This window comes from Mus caroli, chromosome 7 (genome assembly GCF_900094665.2).
Source record: "Mus caroli chromosome 7, CAROLI_EIJ_v1.1, whole genome shotgun sequence".
In the NCBI taxonomy this organism is placed as follows: Eukaryota; Metazoa; Chordata; class Mammalia; order Rodentia; family Muridae; genus Mus; species Mus caroli.
This window is the reverse complement of record NC_034576.1, coordinates 112775-129280: the sequence shown is the minus strand read 5'-3', so window position 1 is coordinate 129280 and position 16506 is coordinate 112775. Positions and strand designations below refer to the sequence as shown.

General features: G+C 47.7%; 1 protein-coding gene across 1 annotated transcript in view; it reads right to left on the bottom strand.

Annotated features, from left to right (window-relative positions):
* Prkcg (protein kinase C gamma) overlaps positions 1–16506 on the bottom strand; it is a 28162-nt gene that overhangs the window by 7757 nt on the left and 3899 nt on the right. Inside the window, exons 4-13 of the mRNA XM_021166727.1 lie at positions 13253–13364; positions 12961–13092; positions 11537–11693; positions 10283–10417; positions 9894–9981; positions 9573–9602; positions 4832–4984; positions 3928–4116; positions 1212–1303; positions 1064–1126 (exon numbers count right to left, since the gene is read on the bottom strand). Coding sequence (XP_021022386.1) covers positions 1064–1126; positions 1212–1303; positions 3928–4116; positions 4832–4984; positions 9573–9602; positions 9894–9981; positions 10283–10417; positions 11537–11693; positions 12961–13092; positions 13253–13364 — 1151 coding nt within the window. The remainder of the gene's footprint in view (positions 1–1063; positions 1127–1211; positions 1304–3927; positions 4117–4831; positions 4985–9572; positions 9603–9893; positions 9982–10282; positions 10418–11536; positions 11694–12960; positions 13093–13252; positions 13365–16506) is intronic.

The window sequence follows — 16506 nt, the reverse complement described above, 5'->3', positions numbered from 1 at the left end:
GTTCCCCTGTACTGGGGCATATAAAGTTTGCAAGTCCAATGGGCCTCTCTTTGCAGTGATGGCCGACTAGGCCATCTTTTGATACATATGCAGCTAGAGACAAGAGATCCAGGGTACTGGTTAGTTCATATTGTTGTTCCACCTATAGGGCTGCAGATCCCTTTAACTCCTTGGGTAATTTCTCTAGCTCCTCCATTGGGGGCCGTGTAGGATAGAGTTTTCAATGTCAACTCGATATAATCCACTATCTCCCAGGAAGAGAGTCTCAAGGAGGGATTATCTGGATCAGGTTGGCCTGTGGGCAAGTTTGTGGAGGACTTTCTTCATTACTTTAATTGAGGTAGGCAGACCTAGTCGACTGTGGGTGGTATCACTCCGCAGGCAAGAAAGTTTACGGACTTTGTAATCTGAGCACTAGCTTTGTGAATTAATCCATTGTTCTCTGCTCTTTGTTTGCTTGTTTTGAGGCAAGGTTTCTCTGTGTAGCCCTGGTTGTCCTACAACTTGCTCTGTAGACCAGGCTGGCTTCAAACTCAGAGATCCACCAGCTTCTGACTCCCAAGTCCTGGGATTAAAAACATGAGCCACCACTTCAGGGCATGTTCTCTGCTCTTAACTGTGGATATAAATAGCTGCTTCGAGTTTATTTTACTTTGATTTCCCCTCAATGATGGAAACTGTGAGCCAAGCCAAATGCTTCCTCCCTTTGGCTGCTGCTGCTGTAGTTGTTTTGGTTTGATTTTTGGTTCAAAAAATAAGTTTGTGTGTGTGTCCAGATGCCTGGAGTGGGGCATAAGCATACATGTCATATCTCTGGTAGCTGGGGTTTCAGGCAGTTGTGAGCAACCTGATATGGGTGTTGAGAACCAAACTTAGGTCCTCTTCAAGGGCAGCATCCAACCTTGCTGAAGCCACCCTTCCAGGTCCCTTGTAGTGTACTTTAGCACAGCAATAGGAAACAAAGCCCTAGGCAACTATGTTCAACAATCTGGAGCTGTGCATTGGAATCCCATCCCCTACAGGCACCCATTTTCCCTCTCCAGAGATTGTTGGGGCTACTGACCTGTAGATGATGCCCTGGTTGTGAAGGAAGAAGAGGCCTATGGCGATTTCCGCAGCGTAGAATCTGGATGAGCACATGGCAAGTTAAAAGGTCAATAACAGGATCACTCCTTCCACCTCCCACTCCCTTCACCGTTGCTGAGACTTACGCTGCATGGGGCTCCTTAAACTTGCCCAATTGCTGAATGTGGTACATTAAATCGCCCCCAGTGACGTACTCCATCACAAAATACAGGCGGTCCTAAGGAGGAGGTGGTGTGGCTTAGTGGCAGGGACACACCCACATCTGAACAGACAAGCTCCTTTTTCTTTTCTCTTCTTTTCTCTTCTTTTGAGACTGGATTTCTCAGTGTAGCTCTGGCTGTCCTGGAACTAGCTCCGTAGACCAAGCTGGCCTCAAATGCCTGTCTCTGCTTCCTAAAGCTGGGATTAAAGGCTGTACCACTGACATCCCCCCTCCCCAACACACACACACACACACTGGCGCCTTTTTTTTTTTTTTTTTTGAGTGTTTTGCCTGCATATATGTATGTTACCACATGTTGTGCCTGGTGCCTTTTAAGGTCAGAAGAGAGCATTGGGTAGCCTGGACCTGAAGACTCCAATCACTATAAGCCACCACATGGATACTGGGAACTGAACCTGAATCCTTTGCAAGAGCAATAAATGTCTTTAAGTGCTGGGCCAACTCTTTAGCTCCAAGAGAGAGATGTGTAACTTAAACCCACTGTGTAACGGACAATAACCTTAAACTCGTGATCCTCCTGCCTTTATCTTCCAAGTGCTGGGATTACAGAGCTTTCTACCATAGCCATTTATGAACAGCTCTTTCCTCCTGCCCATTGGGAACAGACTTGGAGACCTCTTGATCCAACCAGCCAGTGATCTAGAGGAACTGGACAGGTATATAGGAAAGGTCCAAGATTCTAATCCTGGATCCTCAGCATCTCCTCAGACTTATTTTTGCTACTCTAATAAACTAGTTTTCTAAGCAATCCACAGGACTTGACTAAAATCCAAGTCAGGCTTCAGTTGAAACCATTAGTCTGTTTTTTAAAGCAGGTGAATTGTAGATGATGTATGAGTTATGTGTGCATGTGTGGGGTCAGAAGGCAGAGGACACCCATCTCTCTCACTCTGTCTTATTTCCTTGAGATAGAGTCTGTTATTGAGCTCAGAGTTAAGGTGACCCTCAGTAAAGACCCAGTGACACTCTGGGAACATCTCCACCCCCAGCACATCAGCATTCATGAAGCAACATCTGGCTTTTCACGTGGGTGATGGGTATTCAAACTCAGGCCCTCTGGGGTTCTTACCCACTAAGGCATTTCTCTGGCTCTGACTATTATTACAGACCCTCACTCTGTGGGCCAGGGTAAGCTCAGGCTCATGGCAATACTCCTGCCTCTGCCTCCCAGGTGCCAGGATGACAAATATGTGCTGCTACGTGGTTTTTGCTCAGACCAAGGAAAGTGAAGCCATGCCCTCTCCAAGCCCTGAGGATTCTAACTTCTTGCACAATCCCTCACTCTCAGGGAAATACTCTTTTATGACTCGTCCATCAGTCCAAATCCAAAAGTGATGCGCTCACCCTGGAAGCCCAATCACTCTTGCCATGTCCAATTAAAATAAGACAACCCTAAGAGCTGGGGACAGGATTTGGTCAGGGGATGCTTGCCTAGCTTGTCCTGCTGACACAGAGCCCTGGCTTTGATCCTTAGCACCGGGTAAACAGGCTCACCCTCAGGAAAAGATTTACATCTAAGTCATTAGACTTAAAACCACGGAACACTAGCTATAGGCATTGGAAATTGAGCTCACAGGAATCACAAAGGTACTGACCATAACCTCTCAGATCCCATCCTCTGGCCGTGTCCCTAAACAGCACCAGCCTCCCCACCACACTGGATCCTACCTGTATGGCACATTCATTCATTTTATAACTTACTTTGAGTTTTGTGAATGTGGGGGACTTAGATGTGCACGAGCACAGGTAGCCTCAGAGACCAGAGCATTAAGTCCCCTGGTGCTATCCCCTGGTGCTAGAATTACAAGTGGTTATGAGCCACAGCGCAGGAGAACCAAACTCAGCTCTTCTGCAAGAGCAGAATGGTTTGGGGGTTTTGGGTTTTTTTGGGGGTTTTTCGAGACAGGGTTTCTCTGTGTAGCCCTGGCTGTCCTGGAACTCACTTTGTAGACCAGGCTGGCCTNGAACTCAGAAATCCACCTGCCTCTGCCTCCCAAGTGCTGGGATTAAAGGCGTGCGCCACCACGCCCGGCTAGTCTTTTTCACTAAGGCATTGCGCATTCATTTTGTTTTGTTTTGTTTTGTTTTGTTGACACAGAGTGTCACTATACAGCTCTGGCTGACCTGGACCTTGCTCTGTACAGTAGGTTGGCCTCTAACTCAGAGAGAACCACCTGCCTCTGTTTCATGCATTCTGGGATTAAAGGCGTGTAGCCATCACCCCCAGCCTCATTCATTTATCTTAGTAACGTATCTTTGTTTGCACATGTGTGTGGTTACAAGCTGCATATGGAGTGGGAGACTGTGTGAGCCCAAGCATCCCACGTGGTGATCTCTTATTACCTTGGAATGGGGTCTTTCACTAAACTGGATGCTCACCAAAATATCAAGGCTGGGTATCCAGAGAGCTCTTGGGACCTACTCCTCTCTGACCCCCAATGCTGAGGTTAGAGAACACACAGCCAAGTCTGGCTTTTTAAGCGAGGACTGGGACTCAAACACGGGTCCTCATGATTCGAAGGCTAGCACTCTTACCCACTGGGTCATATCTCAGTGACTCCACTGACCACACTCTGACCTCAGCCTTCTAACCCATGACCCCAGCCCCGCTTCCTCACCGGAGTCTGAAAGGTGGAGTGAAGCTGCGTGAGAAAGTGTGGCCGGCCTCCAGGACCTCGGCCTCCCAATGCCAGCACACGCTTCTCTACGAGGGTGCAGTCTACATCGTCATCCTGGACGATGACGTCTTTCTTCAGTATCTTGATGGCATAGAGTTCATCGGAGCCTCTGCGCTCTGCCAGCATTACCTGCAGAGAGAGGTCGGAAAGGGCAGGTCCACTTGAGAAACTCGCTGTTGCAGGACCCTGTGCTATGCTTCACCCAGAAGACAGGATCAGAGTCTTCCCCTCTCAGGGGACTGGTTGTCCTGAAGTGCATCTACTTCTCTCAAGAAAAGTATTGGCGGGGCTGGTGAGATGGCTCAGTGGGTAAGAGCACCCGACTGCTCTTCCGAAGGTCTGGAGTTCAAATCCCAGCAACCACATGGTGGCTCACAACCATCCGTAACGAGATCTGGCTCCCTCTTCTGGAGTGTCTGAAGACAGCTACAGTGTACTTACATATAATAAATAAATAAATCTTAAAAAAAAAAGTATTGGCACATACAATTTTATTACACTTATTCATTATGGGGATGCCTGTGTGTCGAAGTCAATAACAATTTGGGGGAGTCAGTTCTATCATTTTACCACAAGATCTTGGGCATCAAACTCAGGTACTCTAGCTTGGTGGCAAGTGCCTTTATCTCTTGGTGGCAAGGGCTCTTGCCTGCTGAGCCATCTTGCCAGCTTAGCATTGAGACGTTTATAGTGGAAATCTCCAGATACTCCAACTTAAGCTACCTCCATTTAGGGACGCAGGAGCCCTCAGTTGAGTCACCCACCCAAACTCCCTCCCTATGGAATAGAAATCCAACCTCTCTGCAGACCTTCTCCCATCCCCCACGATCCCCAGAAATCTGACCTTCCCAAAACTGCCTTTCCCTAGAACCATGAGGAAGCTGAAGTCAGAGATATGCAGGCGTCCTGGGCTGGCACCAAAGAAGCATCGCTTGGAGTCCGTAGGACTGGGGGATGGAGAAGGGATGGGGGAGGAAGAGGGGCCCATCCGCACTCTCTGTGAGAAAGGAGAGAGAGAGAGAGAGAGAGAGAGAGAGAGAGAGAGAGAGAGAGAGAGAGAGAGAGAATCCAGAGACAGTCAGAATCTGGAGATATTCCTATATTCCTAAGAGGCTCAGCACCCAAAAATAAAAAAGACCAAGAGAGATAGAATAGAGAAAAAATGGCATTAGCTTCATTCTATACTTAGCTTAAGAACTATCTCTGGCCGGGCGTGGTGGCGCACGCCTTTAATCCCAGCACTCGGGAGGCGGAGGCAGGCGGATTTCTGAGTTCGAGGCCAGCCTGGTCTACAGAGTGAGTTCCAGGACAGCCAAGGCAACACAGAGAAACCCTGTCTCAAAAAACCAAAAAAAAAAAAAAAAAAAAGAACTATCTCTGGCTAGGCTCACCGGTAACCCCAGCAATAAAGAGTCTGAAGCAGGAGTATGGAGACTGTAAGATCAGTATGGGCTATACAGGAAGACCTTATCTCTGAAAATGAGAGAGAGACAGACAGACAGAGACAGAGAGAGACAGACAGACAGAGACAGAGACAGACAGAGAGACACACAGAGAGAGGATGAGAACAGACACAGTAAGAATTTAGGAAAGGGAAGGAATAAGGAAGGGCAAGAGGGATTGTAGAAGGGTAGGAGGGAGGAAGGGATTCTCTAGCCTTAACTAATGGCTAGAATTCTGGTCTACAAATTTTCACCTACTAGTCTCTAAACTGGAACTCCTTGAGGGATTGGCCAAAATCAGTGGGATCTCATTCCCAGGTTTCCTGGAGGTAGGGCCTCAGAACATGGACTTGAAACAAGATCCAAGTTGAGACTGCCTGCTGTTCCTCTGGGAACCACACTGGGTGATCAGTGGGGGTGGGGGTGGGAGACTCTCTTGATCTTTTCTTGCCTGAGCCCCTGAGCGGTTGAGGGGGTGGGGTCCCACGACTGGACTGCCAGTTGCCACACATGTCCCTCTATACTCACTGCCATTCTTTCTGATATGTTCTCTGCTCTGCAGGCAGAAGTACCAATTTAAAAATAAATAAATCAGGTCATGTCTTCCCTTTGCTTCAAAGGCTCTAACAGCTTCTGTGTATTAAGATTTTATTCCCTACAGCTTCAAAACCAGGCTCTGATGGCATTCCTCTTCCCTGTTCCTCTTCTTCCGCGATACAGACCCTGGCCTCATTCACTTGGTTCTCTATCTCCCCTCAAGGTCTTAGGAGGTGATACTGAGTCATCTTGAAGCCTGTCCTGTGCCATCTCCTGCAAACTGTTTCTCAAACCTTCTTTAGACCAGAATCAAGTATCTCCTTTACAGGTTTCTCCTGATGGTTTTATCAGGGTCAGATGCCTCTCTTGAGGCCCCTGTGCAGCATGGACAGCTCCTGCATGACCCTGAGTAATTATCTCTCTGTCCCTGTGAATGCCTGCTTACTCCCTGCCAGATCCTATGCAGGAGCCTGTTTGCTCTCTCTCTCTCTCTCTCTCTCTCTCTCTCTCTCTCTCTCTCTCTCTCTCTCTCTCTCTTTGGTTTTTCGAGACAAGGTTTCTCTGTATAGCCCTGGCTGTCCTGGATCTCACTCTGTAGACCAGGCTCGCTTCGAACTCAGAAATCCGCCTGCCTCTGCCTCCCGAGTGCTGGGATTAAAGGCGTGCGCCACCACGCCCAGCACCTGTTTGCTCTCAAACCTGGAGCAGAGCTGGGCTTCAAGGGAAAAAAATGCTTATGTATCTGTACATGAATACGTAAATGAATATGTGCAGATATGATAGATGGACATGCATACAGATGGATGGATGGTGGGAGGGAGGAATACAGAAAGACAGAAATACAGACAGAAAGACAGAAAGAAGCGGGAGAACAGAGTCTTTGCCTGTCTTTTGACAAGATCTCCAGTAGCCAAGACCAGCCTCAAACTTGCCGTGTAGCTGAGGATGACCCTGAGCCCCAGCTCTGCCTGCCTCTACTTACCAAGCGCTAGGATTGCAGATCTAAGCCATCCAGCCTGGCTTCAAGAAGCTTTTACTATAGGGTGTGCTCTTTTGAAGATACGTAGTCTGACCTTCTAGACTTGGGACCCAGCCACCAACTGGGACTCTCCATAACCTTGTCTACAATGTAAGTGTTATACATACAATTTCCAGTAGCTAGAGTTAGAAAGCGTCAGTGGGTAACCTATGCAAATTAGAACAGTACCTGGAACTCACCTTTTTACCCAGTACTGGGATCTGACCTGCTAAAGAATAAGCACCTACAGCCTGGGGTTTCTCTCCAGCCCTCTGGGGAACCTTTATATGGTGCTGGTGAGTGAATACGGGTCTGTCTGTCTGTCTGTCTCTCTCTCTCTCTTTTTCTTTTTCTTTTCTTTCTGAGACAGGGTTTCTCTGTGTAGCCCTGGCTGTCCTGGAACTCACTCTGTAGACCAGGCTGGCCTTGAACTCAGAAATCCGCCTGCCTCTGCCTCCCAAGTGCTGGGATTAAAGGCGTGCACCACCACTGCCCGGCTCTTTCTTTCTTTCTTTCTTTCTTTCTTTCTTTCTTTCTTTCTTTCTTTCTTTCTTTCTTTCTTATCATCCATTTTGAGAGAGAGCCTCACACTGTCGCTCCTTCTGGCATGAAACCCATTTTGTAGCTCAGTAACTCATTATGTAGGCAACAGTAGCCTTGAACTCATACCAATCCTTCTGCTTCAGCCTCCTCGGTGCTGGGACTATAGGTCTGTACTACCAAGGCTATCAAGGATTCTTGTGCATTTCACTACTGTTCTACCCAACCAGAACCCAGCCCAGAATCTGTCACATAATAGGTCTGCACTTGTAATACTAATGGTTGCTTACTGATCATGGAAACAGCTGTGGACAATACCACACACAATCATATAAAATCATTGGTATTCATCAACTAAGCAGTTAGTCCACACTGGGTAAAGTGATACATTCTGTGACCCCAGCACTAAGGAGAAGGAGGCAGGAAGATCAGAAGTTTAAGGTCAGCCTCAGCTACATAGTGAGTTTGAGGCCAGCCTGGGGTAATCTCACAATCATCTTATATACAACACAGCTCGGCCCAGAACTCTTCCTTATTGCTTGGCTTAAAACGTTTTCATCATCCTCTTGAGAGATGACAAGGCTTCCTCTCTGAAGCCACCTCCTTCCCTTCCCACACTGCCCTTGATCCAACTTTACTGTCTTTGCTGCTCCCAGCTCCTGTCTGGCTCCTACCTCAGCTCACACACATCCCACCCTCTGCTGCAAGGCCCTCCTCTGGGGATCTTCACTCATTGTCTTGCTTCATTTACACCTGTACCCAGCAGTCCCTTTCTTAGGGAAGCATTCTTACTGCAAGCTCACACATTATCAGCAGAATTCCCAGTGCTTCTCAAAGAAGACAGTAGTATTACCAAAAGCTTTCCCAACGCTACTCAACGCTCATTGTTTTTCTTATCACCTAAGACATCCTAAGATGTCAAGCATTTGCTTGTTTTTTAATAATCAGAGGATTGAATCTGAAGTCTCATGGATTCCAGGCAGGTGCTCTACCACAATGCTACACCCCAGCCCCTCACTGGGGAATTCTAGGCAGGGGCTCTTCCACTGAGCCACACCCCTAGCCCCTCACTTGGGGATTCTAAATAAGAACCAACTGCTAAGTTATAATTACACACAGACACACACACACAGACACACAGACACACAGAAACACAGACACACACACACACAGACACACACACACACATTCCCTTTTGCTTTCATTTTGAGACAGGGCCTCACTAAGTTGCCTGAGCCATCCTTGAACTCATTCTATAGCTCAGGCTGCTGTTGAACTTACTCTGTAGATGGCAAGCCATGAACTTGTGCTCTTGCTGCTTCAGACTTCAGAGTAGCTGGGATTGCTGGCCTGCACTACCAGGCCAGGCTTGATTTATTTTGTATCAGGTCTTACATCATGGACAAGTTGTATGAAGGAGGAACTGTTTCATCATGTTGTCTGTTGCATAGAGATTCCCCCATGACTAGATCCTTGCCTTGTTACACAGAGATATGCTATCTTTTGAACCAGCAAAGGAGGGCTATTTACTGCCTCCCTCCCTTCCTCCTCTTCTTGTGTTCTTTCTCCTTCCTTCCATCTGCACACTCTAGGAAGTTGTCCTGACTCTTGGGCTGTACTGGCTCCCTGGTGCCTAAAGCTTTTTCCACCATCAAACACATTCCTGTTCTGATGTCTCAGGCTGTCTCTTTCATTAGAGAAGAGCCCCAGGGAATGGCCTGATTCTATGTTGGCACTATGCTTCAGGAAATAATGTTCAGTGAGGGAGTGTGAATGGATACAACAGTGCCCTGTCCTCAGAGAGACAGCAAAGCTCAAGGGGCAATTCAAAGAGAAGCCTTCACTGTCCGCTCACTCCTGAGGGTAGAATAATGCCTCCTCCACGGCTTTGAGGTTCCCTGACATACCTGTAATTGAGCTCAGATACCTATGATGGTGGCCCTGTCTCATACAGTCACTGACTTTATTAAACAAACACAAAGTAAGTGCTCAACATAAGTGTTCAGAATTGAATAAGGAATTGGGAAGATACATCCAAAGATACGAACCTCATACAATTCCAAGGGGTAATTGCAAGCCTGGAGGAAAAGAAAAGCCACAGTCAGAGCCCCTTGAACGGTTGGTAATCATCCTACAGCAAAGGCCCACAAGGGCCCTTAACACCCCAAAGCTATGGGGATAGAGAACTACAATTCCCACGAGACCCTGTGGCCTAGACCCCTAAGAGTTGAGGAAGGAGCCCTGGAGTCTTCTGGGAATTGTAGTCCCAGTGCCAGTAGTCTACCAGGGATACAGGGCAAAAGCCAGCTCTGTAGTTGGGGAGGCTGGGCTGGGCTCCCCTGGGGAAGCCAGTCAGTCGGTCAGGGTACCTCAAACTTCTGGAGGAGGCTGCAGTTGTCAGCATCGGCCACCGGTACATTGTAATATTCGCCCTCCTCCTGGTTCAGTAACTTGTACCTGACATACAGACGGAGACCAGGGCCGGGCAGGGATGGGAGAATCAGGGCACCCATGGGAGAGGCAAAGACATCCAAAGGGAGGTAAGTGACACAGAAAGACCGACACAGAGATGGAAAGAGAGAGAGAGTGAGATAAGAGAAGAGGGGAAAAGCTGGAGAGGAGAGAGGAGGATGCAGAGGAGGAAGAAGAGAAAGGGGGGGAGGCTATGCTGGAAGGTAAAAGGGGGAAAGATGGTGGCCTAAGAGAGACCACATATGGAGGGAGAAGGTGACACGGCCAGCCCAGCCTTGCTCCTCACCATCCATCCACAGGGGCCTTGAGTAGCTCTGAGACACCAAAGGACATGGCACCCATGAAGTCATTTCGGGATGTCCTATCCCAATCCCACACCTCCACACTGAGCCGGCGCTCTACATCCCCTGGCTTCAGGTTGCTGTGGGAAGGCAGAAGCAGAGTGAGGACCAAAGTCACAAAGTCACGGTGTCCCACTTCCTCACCCCAAGCACCTCTGACCCCAAGATTCGGCAGGCACAGATTATAACTATCACAAGCTCCCTCCCTCCCTCCCTCCCAAATTCTTGGCCCCTTCTCGTGGTTCTTTTCTCTCTTTACTCAGGGTTTCTGCATTCTTGTCCTGGCTCTTCTCTCTGTCCTTATCACTCCCCTACCATCGGCCCCTTCTCCCCTGCTCTTTCATTCTTTCCTTCTCTCCTCCTTCCCACCTTCCTCTCCCCCACACTTATCCCCTCCCTCCTTTTCTTTCTTTTGGCTTGTCTGTTTGTTTATCTGAGACAGAGTCTCTCTCTGTAGTCTGAGTGAGCGTTGAACTTGCCTCAGCCCCAACGTTGCTCCCTTTGCAGGCATGCACAACAACTCTCCCTGTGTCATTGCCTTTGTCTGCCTTTCCCTCTGTCCTTCTTTTCCTGGGCCCCTGTACTTCCTGTTCCCTTTGCTTCCTCCGGATTCTCCTCAGAACCTCCTGTTTTCTTTCTTGTTCTCCTCACTTATCCTGAGTGCCTATCTGAATATCCATTTACCTGTCAGCTTGCTCTCCCAATCTCTGTGCTTCCTTAGCAATTTAAATATTTTATACACATAGGACCAATTTGCCTGCATGTGCCTATGCACCAAGTGTGTGTCTGATGCCCGTAAAGGCCAGAAGAAGGGATCAGGTCCTTTGCAACTGGAGTCACAAGTGGCCATGCCTTGCAGGTGTTGGGATCCCAAGTCCCCTTCAAGAGTAGAACTCACTCTTAACTACTGAGCCACCTCTCCACCCTCTCTGTCTACTTCTTGTAAGTCTTGTCTTTCTAGTTCTCTACCTGTCCTCTGATCTCCTCATTCTGACAAGCAGGGCACACTGAAGGGAAGTAGCTACTCAGAGACCCGTCTCTTGGCTCCCTCTCTTTATCATCCCATTCCTGTCTCTTCTCCTGCCTCTTATTAGAGATGGACTCCATTCTGATACACCCCTCTCCCTGGCATCCTGGGTTTGTGTACTGCTAGGACTCTCTAATGCTTCTCTTTCTCAAATCACAACCCCAGAGCTCACAACACGAAGGTCTCGTTCCACACGGGATTCAGTGTGGCTTTCACTGTCTTTGTCTTCTGTTTTGTCAGGTTCCGAGGGTCCGGGATCAGCTTCAGTTTCACGTAGGGATCAGACAGGCCATTGGGGTCCATAGGAATGAGGTTCCGGGCCTCGCCAACTGAAGGGAGAAGGCAGGGAAGGATGGCTTGAATTAGAGACCCAAGAAATAGCTCCCAGCCTTCCCAGAGCCAGGAGTCAAAAACTGGGAATCACAGCCAGCAAGATGGCTCAACTGGTGGAGGTGCTGGCCACCAATCCTGATGATCTGAGATGGTATGAGAAAAACGGCTTAGAAAAGTGTGTGCACACATGCACACACACACATACAAATAGATAGATAAATGTTTGAAATAATAATAAGGGACCAAAGAGATGGCTCACCCATTAAGAGCACTTGTTTTGTTTTGGTTTTTGTTTGTTTGTTTGTTTGTTTGTTTTGTTTTGTTTTTTGAGACAGAGTTTCTCTGTATAGCCCTGGCTGTCCTGGAACTGTAGACCAGGTTGGCCTCAAACTCAGAAATTTGCCTGCCTCTGCCTCCCAAGTGCTGGGATTAAAGGCATGCACCATCACTGCCCGGCCCTTGTTTTCAAATGTCTGAGTTTGAATCCCAGCACCTACATGATGATTCACAACCATCTATAGCTCCAGTTCCAAGGAACTGACATCCATTTTTGGCCTCTATGGGCACCAATTACACACATGATGTTCACCCATACTCACACAGAAAAAAATAAATGGATCTAAAACTAAACTAAACTAAAACCCCAAAGAATTCAAGGTCAGCCTCCTTTCTCTGTGATTTATCTGTCTACCACCTATATCCAGGGCATAAGGCCTGTTGCATGGAGCATGTGCCCAGAAATCAGACTCAGTATCTTTCTGTCACTAGGACTCAAGAGTCTGGAGTCTGACTTTCTTGGGTAAGTCAGATCTTGACTCTCATCCCACCCTCTCAATGACCACTAATTGGAAATCTAGAGTTGGGATGGGGGCAATGGTAGATTGATTGATAAGCATGATGAATTCCAAGGTTCAATCCCCAGTACAGGAGGGCGGGAGACTTAGCATGTCTAGAAACTCAGCATTTGGAAAGTAGAGGCAGGCAGACAGGCCAAAGTTCGAAACCAGTCTCTGCTACACATCTAGTTTGAGAACACCTGGGCTATATGAGAGCATATCTGAAAGATCAAGGCTGAAGGCAGGTCTTCTGCCAGAAAGGGAATGAATGGATGGAGCCCGACACCAGAGTGGGGATGGAGTGAGGGATGTAGGCTGTGGTCTGTAGGAGGTATGCATTCTGGTTCCTGGTATGGAACACCCTGGATAAGTTCAGTCAACCTCAGTTCCAGGTTGGGGTGTGGCTAGTGAGGAGGCACAGCCTCACCAGTAATATGGATCTCATCCGACGTAGGAGCCCGGATTTCCAGTTGCAGACGTCCACGGCGCTCTGTGTGGTCCACACCGCAAAGGGAGGGCACGCTGCGCACACAGCGCCGGTGCACATTCATCTCACAGCCTGGTGGAACAAAACTGGGGATAGCATTTCAGGCCCAGGCCTTCACCAACCCCACCTTAGATCTCCCCTAAACCTCAGACATTGCACTGCGGCTGAAGGAGAGCACCCTCTAGCGCCTGATCTGGGCAGGGGCAGCAGACATCCTGCGGGGCACACTCACAGGAACATTTCATGCCCTGGTGCACCAGCCCGTAAAGGAGGGAACCACAGTGGTCGCAGAAGGTGGGACTGCTGTAGCTGTGTAGACGGAACTTGTGCTTGTTGCGAGGGTCCTAGGGAGCAGAGAAGAATCATTTAGGGACGTAGGCGCTGGAGGATTCTAAAATCCTAAGAGAGGTGACTTTTTAAACAATTTATTATTATTTTTGTGTATGCGTGTCTGCATGTGAGTGCAGTTGCAAGTTGAGGCCAGAAGAGGGCATTAGATCCCCCTGGAGCTGGATTTATAGGAAGTGTTGGAAACTAGACTAAGATCCTCCGGAAGAGAAGCAAATGTGCTGAACTGCAGAGCCATCTCTCCCACCTTGGGACTTTTTGGTTTTATTTTTAGACTTAAGAGTAGGGTCTTACTTAGTCCAGGCTGGCTTCAAACTCACAATGTAGTGAAGGATGACCTTGAGCTCCTGATCCTCCTGCCTCCAACTGAGATTGTAGGCATGGACCACCATGTGTAGCACAGAACTACCAAGAGAAAAATGTCTCTAGCTAGAGAGAAGCCTTTTAGCTTTTCTTCCTTTGGCCTTGCTCTCTGTCAGTTTTCTGCTCTATCTCATTCCTCTCAGTTTACATACATTCCCTGAGACCAGCACTGCATAAAAACAATTAGAAACCTGTCACATGCAGGGACTGGGGATGTCGCTCTATAGACTGCCTGTCTAGCATCCAAAGAACCTTCTGACTCCCAACACACCATAAATTGGATGTAGTGGTGCATGCAGGAGGGTAGGAGTTCAAGGTCATCGTGCACTGGCTGTGGGGTAGCTTCATGACCCTATTCCAAAAAACAAACAAACAAACAAACAAACAAAAAAAACAGAACAATAACAGAAACCCCTGTCACCTGACATCTTTCTTCCTAAAAGGAGGGAGATAGAATAGCAAGCACAGTAAATAATAAAAATAAATATCATGGTTAGACAAATGACTGTATTTGCTTTTGAGGGAAAATAAGCAGGGGTAAGGAAGCTTGGTGGTGCCAGTCTGCCATCCCAGCTTTTCTGAGGCAGGTAGATCAGAAATTCAAGGCTAGCCTCATCTACACAGAGAGTTCAAAGCCAGCTTGGGTAACTTAGTGACACCCTATCTAAAAACATTTAAAGGGGCTGGGAGTGTCTGTCACTCAGTGATAAAGCAGTTGTCTGCTATATATGAGGCTCTGGGTTTGATCTCAGTACTTCAAAGAGAAGCATTGGGTGGGGTTGGGAGAAGGCTGGAGAGATGGCTCAGTGGTTAAGAGCACTGACTGCTCTTCCAGAGGTTCTGAGTTCAAATCCCAGCAACCACATGGTGGCTCACAACCATCTGCAATGGGATCCAATGCCCACCTCTCATGAAGACAGTGACTCATATAAATAAAGTTAAATAAAAAATTTAAAATATAAAAATAAAAGAAGGGGTGGAAAGAAGTAAGGGGAGGAGAAAGATGGGGGCAAGGACAATAGAAAGGAGGGGAAGGAGAAGAGAAGAGAAGAAGAGGGGAGGAAGCAGAGGAAAAGGATGAGGAGCTAGAATGAGAAAAGGAGAGGAAAGAGAAGTGAGGGGGAGAGAAGTGGAGTGGGAGGAAGAAGAAATGGAGGAGGGAGAAAGAAAAGGAGGAAGAAACAGAGAAGGAAACCCTGAAGTGGGACGCTCAAGAAGGTGTGGTCACTAACAAAGTGGCATTTGCTCAGAGCATGAGATGAGACTTCTCAGGACCCTTCCCACCTCCTCCTCCAAGTTGCTCTCTGAGGACCTATGGGCTGCCCTTAGCCCCAAGTCCTCCATTCCCTGTCTCCCTGAAGGGTACCTTCTCTGGGCCCCATGTGAGACAAGAATCAGTTACAGCAGGCACCAGAGGGAGACTCACAGCAGAACTGAATATGTGGGACGTGCCCGCTGCTGCTCGTCTGACAGCAGTTATTGGTGCTGTGGTTGTTAGAATGGGGTTTATTGCTGGCTTTGATGAGCCAAGTACAAGCCAGGCCACTTCCCAGATGTGTGATCTTTGAGTAAATTCCTTTCCCAGTTTTGAGCCTCAGCATCCTTCTCTGTCAAATGTAAATGAACTTTAGGTCTCTGTCTTGAAGCAACACTTAATGTCCAGGGTCCAGTTGTGCAGGAATTTAGGACACTAGCCAGTACCTTCCCCATTCACACTCTACCCTACAAGGTAAGGCCTGATTCTTAGGAAATTATTTCCTCCCTTCCTTTCTTCTTTCCTTCCTCCCTTCCTCTCCTGCATTTTTCTTTTCTTCCTTTTTACAGGTTGGCTTGGAACCTACTGTATAGTTTGGGATGCCCTTTAAGTCCTGATCTTCCTACCTCTACCTGAGATTCCAGCTGTCCATCACCCTGGACAGGTTACACAGTGTTAGGGGTGGGACCCCGTACTCTGCCACCTGAACTACAGCCCCAGCCTCAGACTTACCTGACTCTGAGAAAACATTGAGAGAATGATCCTGAAGAGAGAAAAACTGAGACATTCTTGGGCTTTTATTTTAGTGAGACTTCTAGTTTTAGTCTTTTTAGATTTATTATTTTACACCAATGAGTGTTTTGCCTGTATGTATATATGTCACCATGAATATATTCCTTGTGTTCACAGGGGTTAGAGGAGGGCATTTGGTCCCCTGGAACTGGATGCTTGTGAGCCACCATATGGATACTTGGAATTGAAACTGTGTCCTTTGCAAGAGCCACCAATGCTATTAACCTCTGAACCACCTCTCCAGACCCTAGTTTTCTATTTTGAGTGTGTGTGAGAGAGTGTGAGTGTGTACATGTGGAGATCAGAGTATAATTTGCACTTGTTCATTCTCTTCTTTTAAAATGTGGGTCCCAGGGATGAAATTCAGGTTGCCAGCCTTGGCAGCAAATGCCTTTACCATCTGAGCCATATCAATAACCCAATATTTTATTACTATGTTCCAGGTGCCATCTCAAGTGTTTGACTCAACTGAAACTTGGAAATGACCCCATAAGTAGGCACAATTCTCATCTCAGGTTATAGCCCAGGAACTTAAGATGTACTGTAAATAATTAAGCCAGCCATGATGACACATGCCTGTCATCTCAGAATTTGGGAGGCTAAGTCATCTATCTGTACAATGAGGAGTTTGAGGGCAGCCTGGGCTGCAATAGAGAGACCCAGTCTAAAAGCAAAACAAAACAAAATACCAAAAAAAGGAAGAGAGGGAGAGACAAAAAAAAAAAAAA